The 23,072-nt window shown below is 33.5% G+C and overlaps 3 protein-coding genes and 1 pseudogene across 3 annotated transcripts; 1 reads left to right on the top strand and 3 right to left on the bottom strand.

Moving 5' to 3' along the window:
- Nucleotides 1-3: 3 nt before the first annotated feature.
- Nucleotides 4-4,545, bottom strand: LOC119614706 (activating signal cointegrator 1 complex subunit 3-like; the record flags this gene model as incomplete). The annotated part of the gene is given in 10 exon segments (XM_037970830.1): nt 4-143; nt 146-416; nt 479-691; nt 694-1,718; nt 1,783-1,839; nt 1,842-2,480; nt 2,539-2,837; nt 2,839-3,304; nt 3,307-4,208; nt 4,267-4,545. Coding segments are annotated over 10 exon segments (4,152 nt in total), but the record flags the coding sequence as incomplete, so codon positions are not given.
- A 3,340-nt stretch (nt 4,546-7,885) lies between these two features.
- LOC119614710 lies at nt 7,886-13,155 on the top strand (annotated as a pseudogene).
- Nucleotides 8,208-10,569, bottom strand: LOC119614709 (serine protease snake-like). Its single transcript, XM_037970832.1, is given in 5 exon segments — nt 8,208-8,765; nt 8,768-8,870; nt 9,753-9,951; nt 10,007-10,192; nt 10,374-10,569. Coding segments are annotated over 5 exon segments (1,074 nt in total). The 5' UTR covers nt 10,444-10,569; the 3' UTR covers nt 8,208-8,249.
- A 3,488-nt stretch (nt 13,156-16,643) lies between the features above and the next one.
- LOC119614708 (opsin Rh6-like) lies at nt 16,644-19,934 on the bottom strand. The gene is given in 4 exon segments (XM_037970831.1): nt 16,644-16,729; nt 16,732-16,763; nt 16,828-17,108; nt 19,227-19,934. Coding segments are annotated over 4 exon segments (1,107 nt in total).
- Between the last annotated feature and the right edge of the window lie 3,138 nt (nt 19,935-23,072).

Below are 23,072 nucleotides of genomic sequence, written 5' to 3'. Positions count from 1 at the left end.
TATATATACCACTTTGGCTTTAGGGGTTTTATTGAATGCTCTAAATATGGCAATTTCCGCCACAATAGTTTTACCCGAACCGGTTGGAGCACCCAGCAGAACATTGTTGTCGGTATGATAGAGACAATGGAAGATTTGTGTTGTATGGGATTGAAATGAGAGAAAGGGTATAGTGATTCGTAGAGAGGATTTTTTAGACAAGTAACGGGTATAGGATGTAAAGGTAATAGTTCCGTTAGTGGTGGATGATGTTCGGGCAATACAAGATGTTTAAAGGTAAGTGGTATCCAGTTATTGCTACCCAGCCATATATCACTAGCTACACGTATATAGTATTGGGGTGGTAAAGGTTCCTTAAGCGGTATGGTCATCACAAGTTGTTGCGGTTTACCACTAAACACAAATTTGCGTGTAGCCTGTGACGTAAAGAACTCTTTTTAGAAAATATATTTTAAATGGTTTAAAGATTTCCACTTACCTGAAACAATTCTGAATGATAAATAAAATTAGTTTCGGGATCCTCAATCCACAGCCAAAAACTTTCACTCACTTTACCATGCACACGATCATTCCAATTGAAATTTGGCCATATATCTATTTTAATTCTCAACACTGTACGTGTAATGGGTTGTAAAGTGGCCTCAATTTCCAACATGGGCAATTCTTTAGCTGCTCTCAATACATTCTCAGCGCGTAACGAGCATTTCGTAAAATTTCTTTTAATTCATTTTGTTCCATTTCTCTTAGTGTATATAAACTAATGCCTCTACTTTCAAGTTTATCTATAGTTTCAGCATTAATATTACCAAATTGTCGCATAGGAGTTTCAAAGTCCCACTGTTGACGTTCAAACATTTTACAAATTTGCAACATACGACCCGATAGTATAGCATTATTATTGCGTAGTACTATGGAAAATAAGGCTCTGGCTATACGGGCTATATTTTGTACAATATAAGACATGTCGGAGACCAGAGAGAAGGATTTGACATAGCCATGGGAGAGGAAAGTTTGCATTAAAATATTAACTTTACCGCAAACATTCTCAGCTCCGCCAAAAGCTTTAACTTTACAATAATTGTGACGCAATTCATCCAATTCCTCCAGTTCATCATCCCGTACTTTTAGCTGTTGGAATTCTTGTGCCTGTGAAATCATGGCAAAGATTTCCGATTCATTCATAAAAGGCTTAAGTAAATCATTGAATATTTCCACAGTATCGTATTTTATATAGAAATGAGAAGCAGTTCTACCCAAATCGGTAACATTGAAATCCAAAGTTCTCTGATTGAAACGTATCATACGAGCCTTGTCCAGACTCATGGCAGCACCCACTATTAAAGCTTGTCTTTTCGCCTCCAATTGAGGATCTTGCAATACCTCGGCATATTCTATGCCATAAACATGAGGATTTATGCGCATGCGTACAAATAGATAAGTATAACTAAGCCATTCGACTGCCTCTTCAACATTGGAAATGGTGCCCAAAGCAATTTCAGCATTAAGATTATCCGCCAAAAATTGTACAAAATTAGATTCAATAGGAAATTGATTGGTGAGTAGGGAGAGATAGTGATTCAGTTTATCGTAGGTGGTTATAATAGTACCCACCCCACTTTTGTCGAATTGAGGACGACCAGCACGACCGAAAATTTGTAAAACATCCAATATGCCCAAATCAACAAATGAACCATGTTTGGAATCATAAATATCAGTACCTTGAAAAACAAAAGAATAATATTTTTAAAAGAAAACTTAAATATAAATTAATGTTGCTCTTACCCTTTATGATAACAGCATGAGCAGGCAAATTGACACCCCAAGCCAAGGTGGCGGTAAAACTAAAACTTTAACATGACCCTCGGAAAAGTATTTCTCCACCAGCTGCCTATCGGTTCTCAACATACCCGCATGATGCATAGCAAAACCAGCCGAAAACAATTCCACCAATTGTTTGTTTCTCGATTTTTGTATGGCCCTTAAGGCCAAACCATAATTACTATTATTGGTATCGGGTAAAAAGAGAGCACTGGTATTGTTCTGTTGAGCCAATTCTCTTAAAGTACTGGCCGTACGTACGGTAGCATTACGAGCATGTACAAACACCATGACCTGATGACCCAACTGTACTTGCTCTACACATTTCTGATAACAAACTTGATCCATATCGGCTAATTGTTGTAAAGGTTTTACAGATTTTACTCCTATAAAAACCGTGTCAAGTGGTACTGGTCTAAAGCGGGCATCAAAGTAGAAAAGACCTTTCATAGGATTGACTCTTAGGAAATTCGAAACATCTATGTAATTGGGCAGTGTAGCAGAGAGACCAACAATACGAATCATACTTTGAGAAGATTCTACCAGACGCAGAGTACGAGCTACTAGTGCCTCTACAACGGGACCACGTTCACCATGCAATAAATGTACTTCATCGATAATGAGTAGTTTCACTAAACTTATTAAGGCCACATCACCAGCACCTGAAAAAAGTTTTGGAAATTATTCGTAATTAATTACGTTTTCTTTTATTATACCCACCCTTTCTTGTCACCACATCCCATTTCTCTGGAGTAGTTACCAATATCTGTGTCTGTGTCATTTCCGCCTTTGACAACTGCATATCACCAGTCAGTTCTTTAACCACAATATTTAACTCCTTCAAACGTTTCGAAAAGTTATCCACCATTTCAGAGGCTAAGGCTTTCATGGGAGCAATATAGACAATTTTAAATTGATCACGATTTATCAGGCCATTCTCTAAATGTGAACGTATGGTATGTACAATAGTCAACATGGCCACATTAGTTTTACCCGCACCGGTAGGTGCACACACCAACATTTTCATTGCTATGATAGGCCACCGGATAGACCACAGATTGTATACGATTAAGTTGTTTACAATTTGCAAAAGCTATTTTGCCTATATCATCTAAATCGGCTATGTTAATGCGATTATTACCCACCGATAAAGGTGGTGGTTCAGTGGCAGGAATTTTCACCTCCTCATATTGTTTGCAATCTATACGTTCTGCTGTTTCCGGCAGAGATATACGATTACCGCCTATAAAACCAGCATGTTGTTTAGCTTCCAATTGACTATCGAAAACATAAGGATAACGTTGCGGAGCAGCAAGTGTAGAACGGAACTCTTTTAATTGTTGGTTGCATTTTAGAATAGGCTGATGTTGGGCATGTTCGAGTAGCTTACGCTGTTGTTGCAAGCGCAATTGCATGGGATTTATTACTTGGGCCACCTCATCTTCGTCTTTTTCATTGCGTCCTATCGACTGCATTAAACGCTGCATTTTTTTTCCTCTTTACGCTGTTGTTTAGTTAGCTCCTTCTCCAGGGCTGATTGCACCAGCACTTGATGCGCCACAGTTGGTCTGTGTTCTGTTGCGCCTGCTGCGCCATTTTTCATTTGTTTCTGTTGCAATTGTTTGCTGCGTTTAGAGCGTTTTTCTTTTTGTTCTAATTCTTGCAATTGGTTGCCAATTTTTGTGCGTTCATTTAAAACTTCCTGCACTAAATCGAAATGTTCAAAACCCAATAACTCTATAAGATCATTTTGTAATTCGTTATTGGACTTTTTGGAATTCAACAATTCTGTTAGGCTGTTTATCAAATGGGCATGTTCATCTTTTTGTGACATTTCTATAAATGTATCCACCACTTTGTGATATTTCGTTTTATTGCTAGAGGTGGCAGCTTCTTGGTTCCATTGCATGGAAAAACCCAAAGAAGTGGCATTTTTACTAATGGTAGTAGGAGCCAAATCTAAAAGATTACCTATTTCTTCCTCCGAAACTTGCTTAAATTTAACTTTTATATGATCTCCCCAAAGTTTTTGATTTTTCGATTTCTTGCCCATTCCTTTGTTCCATTCTTTTAAATCCTCCACTTCATAGTCTTCCATTAATTCTCTTATGGACCATACTGTCTGATGGATTATAGCTAATTTATTACCAAATATAGTGCCAAATATGGAACGTACACGCATGGTGGTGGCCACCATTATAACTTTTTGTTCCAACATCAGCCAGAAAAGAAAGAGGGCGGCATGTTCAACCACCTGTGGCTGTTCATCGTAACCCATGCATTCTTGTACCAGATTTCGTAATTTCTGAAAATGTATTTTTATCTGGTCTCTTCTATCGGCCGGCATATGCTGCAGCACTTCATGGATGGTCTGTTGTTCTTCTGTTTTTCTAAAATATTACAAAAATTATTCAAGTAACTTAGGTTATTCCCCTTGGATTAGCTTACATTTTGAGAAAAGTATTTCTCTCCTGTCTCAATTCATCCAATTCTTCTTTGTCATTTATCACTGGTAATTTGGCCTCCAAATCGGTATTGGCTCTTAAAGATCCACTGAAACGTGGTAAGTCCTTAAAACGTTCAGCCATTTTAGTGGCTTGATGTTAAAACACTTGCACTTTTATGAAATATATTTATTTTAATGAATTTATTTCGTTTTTCTGCTATATTTCCCATAAAAAGCTCAAAAAGCCGTATGAAATTTTGTTGAATTGATCAGCTGTTTAATTTCACAATATTCACAGTGAATTGATGACACCATATGCGTGGCAAAATGTCAGCTGTGTGAATACAGCGGTTGATTTGCCTTCATGTAATTTAAAAAGGTTGACGTTACATTTAAAATAATTTTTTAAAGTATAAAATAAAAAAAAAAATTGCTTATATCAAGTATAATGAAATTATCAAAATTATAATAAATTTAAGAAATTAAATCAATTCATAATAAAATGTTTAAAATTTTTTTTAGTCTTAAATGTAGTCGGAGGTTAAAAACACATAAGTTGCCAGGTTATCCAACGTTGGTGCAGAGAGAATTGTCCAATCATAATATACCCTTATACAGGAAGTTGTAGCCACACAGAAAGTTAATATGAAATGTATCCAATACATACATACATACATACATACATACATATAACCCCAAAATGGGATAAAGCAATTGTAATCCAATCAAAGATTGAATTGTGACCGAAATTAAGAGTTAAATCCTTTATAAAATTGGACTATAATCTATATTAAAATTTTGTTTCGACTGATTTTTCTGGGCTATATGTTGTATATTCATTTCCGCGGCAAATCGATTTTCTTAGACTATTACGATTCCGCAATAATTTTAAAAAAGTTATTATTTAACTAACTAAGATTTTCTTTTGTGCTATTTTAAAACAAATATTTTCAATATGTTTCCCAAATAAAAAGGTGTTAATTTTATCTAAAATTAGTTTAAACTTTATAATATAAAATTAATCACATAAAAAACAACTTCAAAGTAAACCTAATAATTTCCATAAAATCTCATTTGAATACCTGTTGCAGACACAATATTAAATATCCTTTTGTAAACACATTTATGAAAGTAAGAAAAAAGGATAAAAGAGCAACATGTGACTTAAATTTTTAATAAATGCATTTACATTCTTATAATACAAGTTCATGTTAAACGTAGAAATTTCGTTATCATTCATAAAGTCCAACCAACCAGATTTATGTACATTCATCTAAACTAGTAAGATACAAAATAATTGACCAATTCGTAATATTATGTAAAATATTTACATATAAATTTATAGAAGACAAAACAAATAATATTTAATACAATGACTTGGTGAAGTTGGGTAGAATTTTTGAATGCACTACAGAAGATAGATAGATAGATAGATAGATAGATAGATAGATAGATAGATAGATAGATAGATAGATAGATAGATAGATAGATAGATAGATAGATAGATAGATAGATAGATAGATAGATAGATAGATAGATAGATAGATAGATAGAGATAGATAAGATAGATAGATAGATATATAGATATATATAGATAGATAAATAGATAGATAGATAGATAGATAGATAGATAGATAGATAGATAGATAGATAAATAAATAGATAGATAGATAGATAGATAGATAGATAGATAGATAGATAGATAGATAGATAGATAGATAGATAGATACATAGATAGATAGATAGATAGATAGATAGATAGATAGATAGATAGATAGATAGATAGATAGATAGATAGATAGAAGATAGATAGATAGATAGATAGATAGATAGATAGATAGATAGATAGATAGATAGATAGATAGATAGATAGATAGATAGATAGATAGATAGATAGATAGATAGATAGATAGATAGATAGATAGATAGATAGATAGATAGATAGATAGATAGATAGATAGATAGATAGATAGATAGATAGATAGATAGATAGATAGATAGATAGATAGATAGATAGATAGATAGATAGATAGATAGATAGATAGATAGATAGATATATAGATATATAGATAGATAGATAGATAGATAGATAGATAGATAGATAGATAGATAGATAGAAAGATAGAGAGATAGATAGATAGATAGATAGATAGATAGATAGATAGATAGATAGATAGATAGATAGATAGATATAGATAGATAGATAGATAGATAGATAGATAGATAGATAGATAGATAGATAGATAGATAGATAGATAGATAGATAGATAGATAGATAGATAGATAGATAGATAGATAGATAGATAGATAGATAGATAGATAGATAGATAGATAGATAGATAGATAGATAGATAGATAGATAGATAGATAGATAGATAGATAGATAGATAGATAGAAAGATAGATAGATAGATAGATAGATAGATAGATAGATAGATAGATAGATAGATAGATAGATAGATAGATAGATAGATAGATAGATAGATAGATAAATAGATAGATAGATAGATAGATAGATAGATAGATAGATAGATAGATAGATAGATAGATAGATAGATAGATAGATAGATAGATAGATAGATAGATAGATAGATAGATAGATAGATAGATAGATAGATAGATAGAGATAGATAGATAGATAGATAGATAGATAGATAGATAGATAGATAGATAGATAGATAGATATAGCATTTAAGTTGTTGTCAAAAAAGTGATCTTCTTAGAGTGGGGTTATACGGGAGCAAGGGTAAATATAGGCATATTCTTATAAATATTGGTAGAGGGATTTACGTTTACAGTAAAGTTTATGAAGGGTTTATTAGTGAATTATTGAATTTCAAGTCATTTTCTGAAAAAGCTTTTGTATGCGGTTTAAGGTCAAACTAGGCCTGATCATTATCGTTGTGACAATTTATTTAGAGATATTAAAACTTTTAACATAATTATCAGCTTAAGACCAATATTCGGAGGGTACGGTTGCATAGGGGGCTAGGGTAAATAATGGACCTATTTTAAACATTTTTAATATATCTAATACTCTTCCACCATGTTAAGCCTTGTTGTTATTATAATAATTAAAAATGAGAAAAAAACGTAATATTTTTATGGATTTTTTCGGAATTTTGAATATATCACCGTTATTTGTGGACCGATTTTGTTGATTTTAAATTGTGACCTTCTCGAAAGCATGTCTGGGATCTGGGGTCTTCTGAAAACCGATTTCAACATAGATATGGACAGACAGATGGATAGACAGACGGACATGGCTAATAGACTATAAAAACTCGTTATATATGTATATAATATACGATCAGAAAATTATATTGTAGAAATTACAAACGGAATGACACCATGATGGAGGGTATAAAAATGTAAAGGGTGCAATACTATGTACTTGTATAAGTACATACAAACAAAAAAAGTAAGAAAAAACTTAAAATATTAAAAATTCTATGCAAGTGTTAATGATAGCAACACGTCATTTCTTTTCTCTTTTTAATGGACAAATTTTAATGCTTCAATAAATTCTTTGAACTTTTCTTCGTCGTCTTGATTGACACGGCAAAAAGGATTTCCAACAGAAGGATATAAAAAGCTGTTACGCTCATATGTTGGTCTTTCGGTTTGGAAATCTTAAAAGATAACATACGTTTTACTACGGAATCGGTGACTCTGATTTGGATTATATTCGTTGGTTTATTTTGAAATAAAAAGAAAACAAAATTGAGAAATTAATGAGTTTACAATTAAAGAAAAAATTTACAAAAGAACATAAAGTAAAGGATAAAATGTATTATAAAATGCAATTTCATATGTTTATATTGTGTAAGTTGAAAAAAAAAAAATTAAAAAAAATACAAAATTATAAAGTGTTTAATTAACATGGAAATTAATTAAAGTTATGATAGAAAAATTGCGTGTTGCTTTTTTTTAATAAAACTACATTTGAGAATAATTAATTTTTATTATTTATTTAAAATAAATAACTATTTAGACAATTTAGCGGCTTCCTTCCATACGATTTGCTCAATCCAATCTAAATATAATTGAATTCTTGTATAAACCGCTGGATGGCCCACATTACCGCAACCGCCATGCGAAAATGAAGTTATACCCAAAACCAAAAACAAACACTTATAATCGGGATGATCGACAAACAAGGGACCACCCGAGTCTCCCATACAAGTATCACGCTTATCTGTAAACGAACCCGCACACATTTGTGTTCGTTTGTTGACACCATATTTCAATTCTTCCGTCTGTTCCACTTTACTAATGCAGGTGTCATCGTCGAAACGATCCAATTTTACTTTTAGTAAATGTGGTGACATTTCGAGAGTGGTATCATTGGGTCTGCCCCAACCAGCGGCTAGATATTCTTGAAAATCCCGACCATCGACCAGGGGTAGACAGGCGGGCATTATATAGTCATTGAATTGGACTTCTTTCACAAGTTCCACCAGTGCTATGTCATTATATTTTCTTGTATGTCGGTGGTAAAGTATTGAGGATGAGTAATGATATTCTTAATTTCATAATCGATAGGTGAGGCATCATCGGTGGTGGTTGAATAATCCAATTCACCAAGACGTACCCAATTGGGAGGGCTGTTGATAGAGAAATAAAGAGCTGTTAAGTTAAGTTAATTTAATTATAGTCTAGTCTATAGTCTAGACAATAGTCTAGTCTATAGTCTAGTCTATAGTCTAGTATAAAGTCTAGTCTATAGTCTAATATAAAGTCTAGTCTATAGTCTAGTAGAGTCTATAGTCTACCCTATAGTATCTTCTATAGTATAATCTATAGTGTAGTCTATAGTCTAGTCTATAGTATCATCTATAGTATAATCTATAGTCTATAGTTTAATTTATAGTTTAGTCTATAGTCTAGTCTATAGTATAGTCTAGACTAGTCTAGTCTAGTCTATAGTATAGTCTAGACTAGTCTAGTCTAGTCAATAGTTTAGTCTATAGTCTAACCAATAGTCTAGTCTAAAGTATATTCTATAGTCTAGTATAAAGTGTAGTCTATAGTCTAGACTATAGTCTAGACTATAGTCTAGTCTATAGTCTAGTCCATAGTCTAGTCTATAGTCTAGTATATAGTCTAGTAGAGTCTATAGTCTAATCTATAGTCTAGTCTATAATCTAGTCTATAGTATCTTCTATAGTATAATCTATAGTATAGTCTATAGTTTAGTCTATAGTCTAGTCTATAGTCTAGTCTATAGTCTAGTCTATAGTCTAGTCTATAGTCTAGTTTATAGTCTAGTCTATAGTCTAGTCTATAGTCTAGTCTATAGTCTAGTCTATAGTCTAGTCTATAGTCTAGTCTATAGTCTAGTCTATAGTCTAGTCTATAGTCTAGTCTATAGTCTAATCTATAGTCTAGACTATACTCTTGTCCATAGTGTAGTTCAATAAAAAGTAACCATATAAGGACAAAGAGAAGAAGAGCCCATAATTGGTCTTAGGACCAAAAACACTCACCTATAAACAAAAAAGCAATGAGCTGCTGTCAACACATATTTGTTACTAATCAAAGTTCCACCGCATAAATAATTCACTGTGTCTTCATGTTTATAGAAAAGTAAAGCCATGAAGGGAAACTCTTGAGCCTCAGCCTTTTGGCCGCTAACAATCAGAGTCTTTTCGCAAGACTTGCGATAACGTTGAACCGATTTGCATTCTAAAATTAAAATAATTAACAAACAATATAGTATATAAAAATCATTCTTACTTACCCCTTACAGATCGTATGTCTTCATCCTTCTCTTGGGTATATTTCTCGGGTGGTTTCAAACAACAGACGTGGGTGCCTTTTTGATTTAAACTACAATACGGTTTATTGCGTATTAAATGAAAATTGTTTAAAACCCGTGGGCAATCTCGTATATGAACACATTCAGTATTTAAGGCGCATTCATTAGCTGTACGGGGAAAAAAAAAGAAATAAAGATTTAGTGAAATAAAGACTTGGTTCCTTAAACTTTTTTTTTGGGAAATCCATTTATTTGGAATTTCTCTTAAAAATGCGGAACAAATATTTAGGTATTTTTGTAACAACTGATAACTGAAAAATTGTAAACAAAAAAATCGTTGAACTCTTACCATTTGTAAAAAAGCTGTGTTTGGTGATTAAAGTACCAAATATTAACAATATTATAGACGTTTTAAACATTTTAAATTGTTCCTAATGTATTTTTTTTTTATTGTTTTAATGACTTGTTTGCAGCGAAATCTTTTTGAATACTGAATTAAAACAATCAGTGTTCCGCTTGAGATCCACTTTAATGCTCACATGCACGAGTATTACTATATTCTTGTATGTTTTGTTGTTCTTAATTTTAGCTGATAAGCTTAAATATAAGAGCTTTTTCATAGATCGTTCTGATGATTAGCTGTGGGAAAGAATCACTCAAAATGATCTTGTGTTATTAAATAAATAGGTTGGTCGGTTGACTACCTTTTAGCTGAGTATCTCTTTTATTGAATTGTTTATAAGTCTCACTTGAAAGATAGATTTCTCTTGTTTAAGCGGGGATTTTTTTCTAAATCGCCGTAAGTTAATATAAACAAAAAAAAAATATTACTATATATGGCTATGCCGAATCCTATATACCCTTCAACAGATAAAATTGAAGACAGCGAAACACTAATACATACATATGTAAATGCTTTTTCCAAAATCTTGATTTTGGATAAATCAAATTTTCGGACCCGGTCTATTTTAATGGTATAAATTCAAATTTGAAAATTTTCCAATTAAGTCGTAAGTTGTAGGCAATAAGAACTGACAGTACTGCCATTGGGACATTTCGGGATTATTGTTGAACGGTCAAACTGGATCAATCGGCACGATCAGTGCTATAGCTAGCTTTGAATTTCGAATATCCAAATGCATATGTGAGCATTTAGTCACTGATTTGTGGTCCCAGATAAGTATGATATTGTTATAGAATTTAATTTTATCAATTAACTTTGTCCAGTTACATTTGTATTTCGGAATCTCAAGAAAGTTAGATTTCATAATTGTCGATATGGATCGAAAGATTGTCATACTTTTCTGATCCATAACATATCATTGTTCTGAAAATACTACTTAGCAACATTATTTAGTCTCTAGTCAAACTATTAATTATCAGATATCCGTGTTTCTTTCGGATTCTGACAAGAAATCGGCCGATGGTCTTACCATAATATATCTTCTGTAGAACTTCTTAAGAGTTAACATAATGTTTGCGTTATGCAGATCAAAGTAATTAGTTTATCTTCTGTAAGTTAAGTCCCTTTTTGAGAAATGGAGGTATGGAACTCCCTTAATATTATTAAGGAAGCGGCTACATATTATCTATTTGGAAATTTCAAGGCTAGGAGCCACTGAGGAGTCGTGTATCTCAGAAACTACAACATCTATAGTTTTCAAATTTATCTTTGACATCGATATGAACATTTGGGGACAAAAAGGGCGGCCTAGGTACAGTAAGAACATTTTAAATTAGAAAATCTTAGAAAATATAACAGCTACAGTCTTTAAATTTGTTCGGAGTATATTTGAAACAATAATGGTCGGTCTTGCAATAGGGGGCTTGGCACTCTCCATGAGAATCTTTATCTATATATATAAAAATGAATGTTTGTTTGTTTGGACTTTATAGACTGCTAAACGGCTCGACCGATTTTTCTGAAATCTTCTCAGTGTCTTCCTCTATATCGTGCCACGCCTACATACAAAACAAGTATTAAAAGTAGCATATCTCAGAAACTACAACAGCTAGAGTTCTAAAATTTTATGGATGGACAACTTTGACATACATATAAACATATGGGGACTAGCTATATAGTGGGCGTGGCACCTCCCATAAAATCTTTAGTTAATATATCTGAGAAAATATACAGTTAGAGTCTTTATTTTTTCGGAGCCATTTTTGTATCAATATGAATATCTAGGACAAATAATCGGCGGACTAGCATTAATGGGCGTGGTACCTCTCATATGAATTATATGTAATCGTTTATCGGGGAAACTATTAGGATCTCCAATATAAATTAAATACTAAAATTCGTATTTTGCCCGAACAACTCTGACATCCATTTGAGCATTTGTTTCAAAAGTATAACACATACAAAATTTCATCGATTTTTTAAATGCGACCTATACCTCGGTTACCTATAAGGTTTACATGGTCGGGCGAAGGACGGACATGTCCTAATCGACTCAGAAAATTGTAATAAGTCGATTAGTATACTTTAAGCTGGGTGTAGGACTAATATTTTTGTGTGTTGCAAACATCAGCACAAACGTATAATACCTCCCCACTTCAAGTGGTGTAGGTGATATAGGAACCTAATCAATCATTAACTATTTATGTTTAGATTTTAAAATATACAAAAATGCACAATTTTATCTATTTCTATTTATCTATTTCAGGCATATTTTTAATGCAATTTTTAAGCGTCTCTGCCATACCCTGTGATTCCTGTGGCAATGAATGCGCCAATGCTTGTGGCACTAAACACTTCAGGTAAACATTTCGTTTTTAAAAGCAAAATTGATAAATTACTAATTATAATTAATATTTAACTTCTAGAACCCTGTTGTTCCTTAATTATTTACGCAAACGTACCGATCCAAATGCCATGAAAATGATCACGAATAAACGTTTAATCGATTTTATAATGTTTGCAAGGACGTGCTATGTTCACACAAAATGAATTGCAGTAATGAGAGAAAACAACAACAACAACAGCAACAAAAACAACAACAACAACAGTATGAGCATTTACATGAACAACAAAAATTATTAATACCACGATCAGCATTTCCCTTCAATGATGAAGAACGTCATAATGGCACCTTATATTGGAAGATTTACAGGCCTATTATGATTAAAGGAAATTTATAAACTATTTGCAAATAAACTTAGCGATCAGAATGATAATAATGACTATGAAAATATTGCTGATGATGACGTTTGATGATAATAGTGCTGTTGACGACAATTATAATATGACACTGATGTTTGAAATGATTTTAATAATGATTAACTATTATAGATTTTGTACAATATTTATTAGAGTAACAAAGAAATGTATGTTTGAAATATTAATTTTCTCTCTTTTTTTTACATTCAAATAATGCGGTTTTATTTGGGATTTTTGAATGAAACCTGGAACTATATTATAACGAATTTTATTAATAACAAATGTTTGTCTTATTATCGAAATATTTTTAGTGATTTATTAATGAATCAATAAAATTCACAAGGGCTTTGTCCTTTTTCCAATGACAAAATCTTGTCAATTGTCTATGGAATTGAGACTATAGTTCAGACTTAAACAAATGTTCAGACCAGATCATATAAAATAGTCCAGATTAGTAGATTATACAATAGTTTAGATCATAGACTATTCTTTTAATATGGACTTTATTTATTATAGTCCAGACTATAGACTATATTATAGTCCAGACTATAGAATAGACTAATCTACAGTCCACACTACAGACTAAGCTCTGCTTCAGACAATAGACTAGATTAAATATAGACTATAGACTGGATTGTAGTTAAGACTTTTCACTAGTCTATAGTCCAGACTATAGACCTAGACTATAGTCCAAACTTTAGCTATATTTTAGACTAAAGGACTCTTCTGGTACAGGGCTATAGACTAAATTGTAGACCAATTTACAGACTATAGACACGACTATAGTCCAGACTACAGACTGGATTATAGTCCATATTATCTATTATCTAACTATAGTCCGCACTATAGACCAGGCAATAGATTAATTTCAAAACTATATACTATACTATAGTCCAGACTGAAGACTAAATTGTACACCAGACTATAAAGTAGAATATAATCCACTCTATAGAATAGGCTTTAATCCAGATTATTAGCTAGACTGTAGCTAAAATATAGACTAAACTCCGCTCCAGATTATAGACTAGATTAAAGTCCAGTTAGTATATATTTTAAATTTATGCACAATTGCTAATTTTACCATTTGTATATTTTGTGAATAGAATACCAAAGAATAGGCAGATAAATATTTCTGATTTTTGACTTTAAAATAAATCTTTAATCTCTGTCATATCTACTCTCTTTCTAGAGATATACATACATATATCCAGGTATTTGTGTTTTGATTTAGTTATGCTGGAATTTTGTAGAAAAAAAATAGTTTTAAGTCAATTATGAAGTTTAAACAATGTCTAGAATCAAATTACAAAAATCAGCTGGGGCTAGGTGAAATAATAGACCAATTTCAGAATAGGCTTTCCCCTTGTGCCAAATGAACACGTTTAGTCTAAATTTCGTCGAAATAAGTGATTGGAAAATTGCACTATGTTCTTCAGAAAGTCATTCTGAGTCGATCGGTATACTTTGAGGTTCGTGTAGGACCAATATTTTTGTATGTTCTAAACATGATTACAAAACGCATAATACGATCACCACTATGTTGGTGTAAGGAGGGCTGAATACCCGCCTCACAGTATTCTTTGCGGACCCGAACAAAACAAAAAAAAAAAAAATATAGAAAACGTTAAAAATCCGTAGCTGAGGGGTCTTCAAGAAACTTCAGCTTTTAGACCACAGGATAAGGTTCCGTCTCTGAATTCACAAATTATAAACAACACTGTTACAATGGTGAAGGAGATGAACGGTCACCAAAAAGGCTATCTGGAAAGTTGCAAAAGTTGCTCTAAAAGATCACATTGAGACAAGCTGAGGACACTGTGATGTGTTTATCTGTCTCTTCTTCTTAAATCTTTTCTGAAGTAAAGAGTATCTGAAATCCGAAGAGTTGAACACTGGGAATAAGAGACCCCTGTCTTCGAATATACTGTCAAAGTTAACCCATAGGACTTTTAAAGAATCACTAAAAAAATCCTGGCAAATAGGGGTCAGTCCATCTATTAAAGAGCTGACGTCGTCAGCCAAATACCGACTTCTGAAAGAAGAAAATACCCATCATTTTATACTAAATATTGCGAAGAAAATATTCCGTGACGATCTATGCTATGTTGTTTTTGTAACGGTTCGATTATGACTGTTAGTTCCTTCCTGTGCAAAAAACGTTTGTTGGTTACAGCTGTTCTTGAGTTGATAATCTTTGGCCGAGTACGATTCTTTTAATTCCGTATCGAAAATCAACCCATAGAGAGCGAGTTCGTCGGGGGTGTGATGATCATGAGGTATAGAAAAGAGGGCCTTCAGGAATTTCTTTAAAATTGGCATTGAAAGGAATGTTACAATTAACCGTGATAAGAACAGCGATATATCAAACGTGTGCAGAGCATTATAAGACAATCAAACCCTTGGAAGTGGAAAGGACTAGGAAATACCAAAGGTAGTGTTCACAGTATCATTAGCCACGACAGGAAACCAGGAGTTGTCAAAGCCTAGAGCGAGAAAGTGATCACCAACACGTATTAAGGTCATCGAAATAAAGCTTCAACTGAACGAGACCGCAACCAACAAAGGCTGTGTCCACAGCATCATTATCCACTACAGGAAACCAGGAGCCTAAGAGAGAGGATGTGATCACAAACTCGCATCAACTTGGAGGGCCTTGATTAAGGTCATTCAAATAAGCTTCAAGTAAAGCTTCAAGTTTGATTGCTTAAGTAACTAAGGTAAGTTACATATTGCTTTAATCCAAGAATTTTGGACGTTTGAAAGAAAGTTTTCTGGAGTGAATCTAGTAAACATCCAACTTTTTTACTGCGATACAGGTTCTCGTCCGATATCATGGCTTTTTACATCGGATGCAACAGTAATGATCTTACAGGATCTTATAAATGAGATTCAGCGTCGGAAAATATCGGAAAAGCACTATTTTTCAGTTAATCTGCACATAGGGTTCGACCACCGACAACTAGACTTTGATATAAAATTTTAAAATCCTAAAACGTTTATAAATTAGTTGCTACCAATAAAATCTTTAACTAAAATTTGATTTTGTATCAATTGCTTTGTGTTCTTTATTATTTCTTTCTTTTTTTTTTTGGATTTTTTATAATTTGCAACTTTTTGTTGTTTTTTTGCTAGATTTTTATAAGTATAGTTAACATTTAAAAAATTTATTTTTTTTGTACATTTTTTTGTGATTTTTTTCTTTACCATTCTTAAACGCTTAAAGAGTTTTACCATAAAACACAGCTTAAGATCACTTCGTTGAATCCATAGGAAATTGTTTCTCTTGTTTTTTTTACAAACTAAAAACTACTTAAAATTAACTTTAAATAAATATATATACCAAAAATCATTAAGTCCTTTTAACGCGCCAAAATTGTCATTAATGTCATTAATTTTAAGAAAACACAAAAAGGAAAAAAAAAACAAAATAAATTTCATATCAGAATTTTCAAAAATCTACGCTGCCGATTCACTAATTTCAGTGGTAGCTTGTGTTCGGGAATCAGAAGCTGTATCATCTTTGCCACAAGCCAAACAGGGTATTTCTCTTTTAAGACTTGTTTGTATTTGGGATGACTAAAAAAGATATTATAAAGACCATAAAGAAAAAAGGTATAAATATTATTTGAGCACAACTCACCTCAAACCGTAGACAATGGGATTGCAGACTGAATTGGCTTTGGCAAACACCGAACCACAGATGGTGCTGAGCGGTGACAAGGCCATCGATTCAAATATGCCGGCATAGTTTATAATCGTATATGGTGTCCAGGCCAGAAACCATAATGATATTGTAACAAGTGCCACTTTAGCCAGTTTTATTTCCACCGATTTACCCTTATCCGCCTCGCTGTTGCGCAGCGATGCAACATTCATTTTTTTCGCCTGTTCACGCATCGCCTGCTCATGTACTCGGACAGCCTGTCAGAGTGGGGTGAAAGATTTTAAAATAAATTTGCTTTAAAAATGATCTGTTTAAGTATGTAAAGGTATTTTGATATTTTGTTGAATGATTTTTTTTTGTAGATTTTATTAAGAGCGTTATACATGCCTTGCATCTGATAAGTGTGTAATGGATTTTCGAAAAAAGTAGTGTTTTAAGTTAATTAAGGAATTTTAAAAGTTGTTAAAAGAAATTAAGCAAAATTGTATTTTTAAGACGCTTATGATATTGAAAATACATAGGAGTACAAAGTAGAAAGGACACTTTTTTTTAAATGAGCAATGCGGAAGTCTTGGTATTTATACCCTACACCACAGTGGTGCGTTCGTCAGTTTGTTTATAACGGCTAAAAATATTGGTCCTGTTTCCACCTTAAAGTACAACAATCTGCTCAGAATCCCTTTCAGATTCGATTCGAAGCTATGTCCGTCTGTCTACGTATCCCCTCGGTGGCATGTTACCTTGGTGAAATCTCCACCTTGGTGTTGCAATATCCCGGGAAAAAGAGGTGCTATCAATACCTCTAGTCTGCCGGGACTATAAACTGGTGATGATTAAATGTATCCTTGGCCTTTCCTTGGAATGATTTGATATGGGGTCTAACCAGAGTACCATATAATACTGGTGGCCTGTTGCACGCGACTTATAGTTGAGGTCCACCACTCAACTTGCCGGGGCAATATTGGGCTCGAATTGAATTTGGGAATTTCTACATCCTTTGTCACATTATCTGACATACTGAGGGATCCTGATTTATTGGCTGGATATTTTGGACTACCAAATACGTCTCTAGGTGTGTTGTGGTGGTTGCACGGGCTTTAAGAGGTTAAGGAATGCACTGGAATGGGTCATAAGTTGATGGGGATTGCATTTTAAATAATGCAATCTTTCATGACATCATAAGGGTGGTCACCTTCCGGTATACCGGAAGATTGATTTCACATGATGTTCGGGTAGTCGCCCCTTCTATTGACTTTAAACCAGTGATTGCTTTTTCCTTGTCGGGGTTTGCATTGGGATTGATCTCATGCTGCCTGTCATTCCGCAACGGGGCTACTAAGGCAAGAGATTAGACAGCTCGAGTTCTTCAGCAAAGTGCTTGTACATGGACCGGCTCAGCCATGTACAAAAGGATGAAAAAGACCACCATGAAACAAGGCCGCCAAGGCAGGTGTTCACGTAAAGCACTCTGTGTGTCCATATAAACATTATGTGCACGGTACAGGTCGAAATTTTCAAGATAATTTGATGAAATTTTGACACACAATCTTCCCTTGACCCAAGGAAGACGATTGTTGAAAATCGGTCCATTATTTCACCTAGCTTCCATTTAAATGTAATCCCCGAATAGAGTTTTTGAACTCATACTTATGTTACATGTTCTAGAATTATATAAGACTAAATGATACTAACGATTTTCGTAATGATCAGGCCATATATGACCCTAGCGCCTTTAGAAAATAATCTTACTTATTTTAGAAGTTTTCTTGCTACTTCTGCACCTTTTAGTTTCCCGGGAAATTGGAATTAGTTTGGAATTCAAGAACTTCGATGCAAGATTGAGTGATGAAAGACCTATACGATACATTTTATAATAAATGACAGAAATCTTTCGTGTTCATTTTACAATCTGTGGTTAAAAACTGCCCTATTCCTACTCAATTTATCAAATCCCTAACCTTCTTTCCAACTTCCCTCCTTATCTCCTACTTGTAAATATAGGGTGGTTGGAGCAGTGTCGAGTATCTGAATGACTAGTTAGTAGATTAGACGAAAACTTTAGATGTCAACATACAGATCGGTTGTTCCTCTATTTAAACATATATTCAAATATTATATTTGTCCATTATTTGTTATGTCATCTGAAAGTACAAACTCTCGATTTTAAAATAAAGTTTTAACTTCTGTTAGATCTTGAACTTTCAGATGATTAACTAATTTTATTAAAGAAACACTATAACGTCACTTTTTTTTATTGATTCTTTAGTAATCGCTAATTTTTCGCAAAATATTGCAAGTGAACGCTTAAAAGGTGCATTTTTGAAATATGTTTTTTCCGAAATACTCTAAAAATGATAAAATTTCAACTTAATTACCTTCATAATATGATAATACGAAAAGATAATCGTCATCAATGGTGTAAAATACACCCACACAGAATAGACAATAATATACGAACGATTATACCAATCTTTGGCAAAATAATCTGTACCACATGCTGTCATATTACCCTCGGGTACATAACGATTCCAACCGACCATAGGGAAAATAGCCCATATCAGACAAACACTCCAAATAAACATCAAACGTATAACGGCCGCTGTTATAGTCAAAGGTTTACGCGCTAAACCCTTAACAATAACACAATAACGATCGTAAGCAATCAAAGTCATTGACCAAATCGAAACACAACCGAAGAGCGAACCAAATAAACCGTACAGTTCGCACCAGAATGGGCCCATAATCCAGGTGCCATAGAAACCATTGAGCACGACGGGCGGGAACATGGTGAACATCATCATGAAATCGGAAAATGCCAAATTCACTACAAACATATTGGAGGGGGTACGCAACGATTTGGCGGATGTAAAAATATAGATGACAATAAAATTGCCACTCAACGACATAATGCCCAGGACGGTGATGATGAAACCGATTATGCCAAACCATATAGGTTCCATGGGTGGCCATTGATACCAGTAGGGATCCACCATATGTATAATATCAGCCGGTACACTTTCGGCCAAACTAACATTACGGCCACCACGTAGGTAAGCGAACGAGGGAGGATTGAATGTAGCCATTTTGTAGATTTAATTGGAACCGTTAGCAGTTGAAGGTTTTGGAATAATAAAACTGTACGTTGAGTCCTTTGAGTTTATATTGTTCCCATAATTTGAGCTTTAATATTTTGTTAATTGCTACACTTTCGTTTGAAATTTTGAACTGTTTTCCTTCGAATATTATTTTTTACCGCTATTCCTTTCCGTTCGTTAATAAACCGACAGAAAGCCGTCAAACTGTTATGTTTGATTTGTAAGAAATATTCCTTTTATATACAAAATTTTGTGTTAAGTATTTGTTCAAGTTTCTACTAATTATTTTAATCCAATTAGAAAGACAGTTAAAATTTAAACATGTTTTACAATTGTTTTTCTATTGTTTTATCGGTGGTTAATTTAGGAAAACAAGTGTGTGGGATTATGACTAAAAGTTTAAGAAATTTTAAATTATATACGTAAATACACTTGAAAGAAATTGTTAAGGTTGCTGCTTAGGTCTGTTAAGGACTAGTTTTGCGCTCAATTCTAAGCTTAGAAGTGAGAAAGAAGCTTTTAATAGACTAGACTATTGACCAGACAATAGACTAGACTATAAACTAAACTATAGTCATCAACAAAAGCTTGATGAAGTCCACAGGGGTACCCTCTAGAGAGGGGTAGTTAGAAGGTTGACAACTTCGTATATCCTTAGTCACCAAACCTGATAAAATAAAAAAATACAAATGAAAAGCCGAGATTATGGCTGGAAGGCAGGAGACAATTATAGAATGTAGGGATATCGATAAGATCTCAACAAGGAGGAGATTATGAATGCCTTTTTTCTCAACTAGGCGTATCCGAAATGGAATTAGATGATATTAAGAGCTTGAGGAAAGCCTATGGTGGCATTCAGACGGCAACAATAACCCTTCCATCGGAAATATCCGACCAAGTCCTACAAATTGGAAAGGTGAAGATAGGATGGGTCGTTTGTCGCATAAGAGAAAGGGTGAACATACGACAATGCTATAAATGCTTGGAGTATGGACACATAGCCAAGTATTATAAAAACCCGCAAGACAGATCTAAACTGTGTAGAAGGTGCGGAATAAGTGGCCACATAGCGAAGCATTGCACAAATGATCCAGAATGTATGCTCCGCAAACAAATGCAAAGGGGTGATACCAACCACACCGCAGGTAGCGTAAGATGTCCAGTTTTCAAGGAAGCACTGGAAAAAAGGCGCAGATGAGATTTATCCAACTTAATCTCAACCATTGTCTTGCGGCACAGGACCTGCTTTCGCAGACTATCTGCGAAACTGGTGTTGATGTCGCCATTATATGCGAACAACACAAAAACCAACAAACAAGTGTCTGGGCTAAGGATAAATCTAGTAAAGCAGCGATATGGACATGTGGAAAACGTGCGATTGAGAACACCCAAAAACAACTGGAGGAAGGATTTGTAAGAGCCAAAATAGGAAGCATCTACATATATAGCTGTTATGCCCCACCTAGCGCATCAATAGAAAATTTCGAACAAATGTTAGCTCGACTGAAAAGAGATGCGGAAACCCATAACCCGAAAATTATCGCCGGAGATTTTAATGCGTGGTCTACTGCAAGGGGAAGTAGATCAACTAACAACAGAGGTCGGATCATATTGGAAACTATAGACTATAGACTAGACTATAGACTAGACTATAGACTAGACTATAGACTAGACTATAGACTAGACTATAGACTAGAACTATAGACTAGACTAGACTATAGACTAGACTATAGACTAGACTATAGACTAGACTATAGACTAGACTATAGACTAGACTATAGACTAGACTATAGACTAGACTATAGACTAGACTATAGACTAACTATAGACTAGACTATAGACTAGACTATAGACTAGACTATAGACTAGACTATAGACTAGACTATAGACTAGACTATAGACTAGACTATAGACTAGACTATAGACTAGACTATAGACTAGACTATAGACTAGACTATAGACTAGACTATAGACTAGACTATAGACTAGACTATAGACTAGACTATAGACTAGACTATAGACTAGTAAAAATAGAATTGAAAAACAAAATGTCAAGGCTAAGATGTAATTAAGTAATGCAGTAGGCATTGAAATGTAAGTTGTTGCGTAAGTACAAGTCATTACAATTTTATTGTTGAGTATATATTTTACTTCAAACTATTTTTTCTCTAAGTGTTTTAAAATTTTTGTCTTAAGTAATTATTCCTTAACGATCAAAGTCAAGGCCAAGTGAAAATTCTTCTTTAAAATGTTTCTAGTGTTTAGTCTTGTCAGGGACTAGCAAAATAAACTAAACACTACAATAAATAGCATAAGACAGACTGTCAGACAGTCAGTCAAAAAGGCAACAAAAATTGGATTATACTCGCTTATGGTCAATTGTTTCTTCTTTCCCCACTTGAAATTTAATTTTAGACAACTTATTTAATGTTGTCTTTGGTATTTGTTTTATTTTAGAATATCAATTTAAATTTACACATTTCAATTGATTTTCTTTAGTTTTTTCTTAATCCCAAAGTGACGTTACGATTACAGACTACACACAAGAAAATAGTTCTTATGAGGGGTCACGTGAGTACGTAAAATCTTAATTTTGCAATAATCCATGAAACACTATTAAGACTTATCAAACGTTTCCCTTCCAATTGCTATTTATATAAAAGTTAATGAACCGAAATATTGAAAATAACTAGTTAATTGATTAATTAAACGTTTGCATTTTTTTGCTGTAAAAATAAAACAATTTAGAAATTATATAGTAATTTAATTTTAAATATCATATTTAAATCGTGCTTATTTTGAAGTTCTGAAACACTGAAGCCTAGCTAGGCGAAATTAAAAGTCACTTAGTTAGACGTATTACATGACATATACGACTAAGTTTCAGTGAGTTTGACCCCTTAATCTTAAAAACAAATTAGCAGAAGAAGTCTGCTATAGATATAAAGAACATGTACATTAGGGTGACAACCAAAAAGAGGCCGTATTACTACGTAGCAGCAAGTAGTGTTCTAATAACGAAAACCATTTTCTAAAATCATTTTAGTGCACAAACCTAACCCTCTATAGTCCAGTCTATAGTCTAGTGTATAGTCTACGTAGCAGCCAGTAGTGTTCTAATAACGA

Source organism: Lucilia sericata, unplaced genomic scaffold, assembly GCF_015586225.1.
Source record: "Lucilia sericata isolate MDLA Ls3-8-SP2 unplaced genomic scaffold, ASM1558622v1 Contig003268F_arrow, whole genome shotgun sequence".
Lineage (NCBI taxonomy): Eukaryota > Metazoa > Arthropoda > Insecta > Diptera > Calliphoridae > Lucilia > Lucilia sericata.
This window is presented reverse-complemented; position numbering and strand designations above follow the sequence as displayed.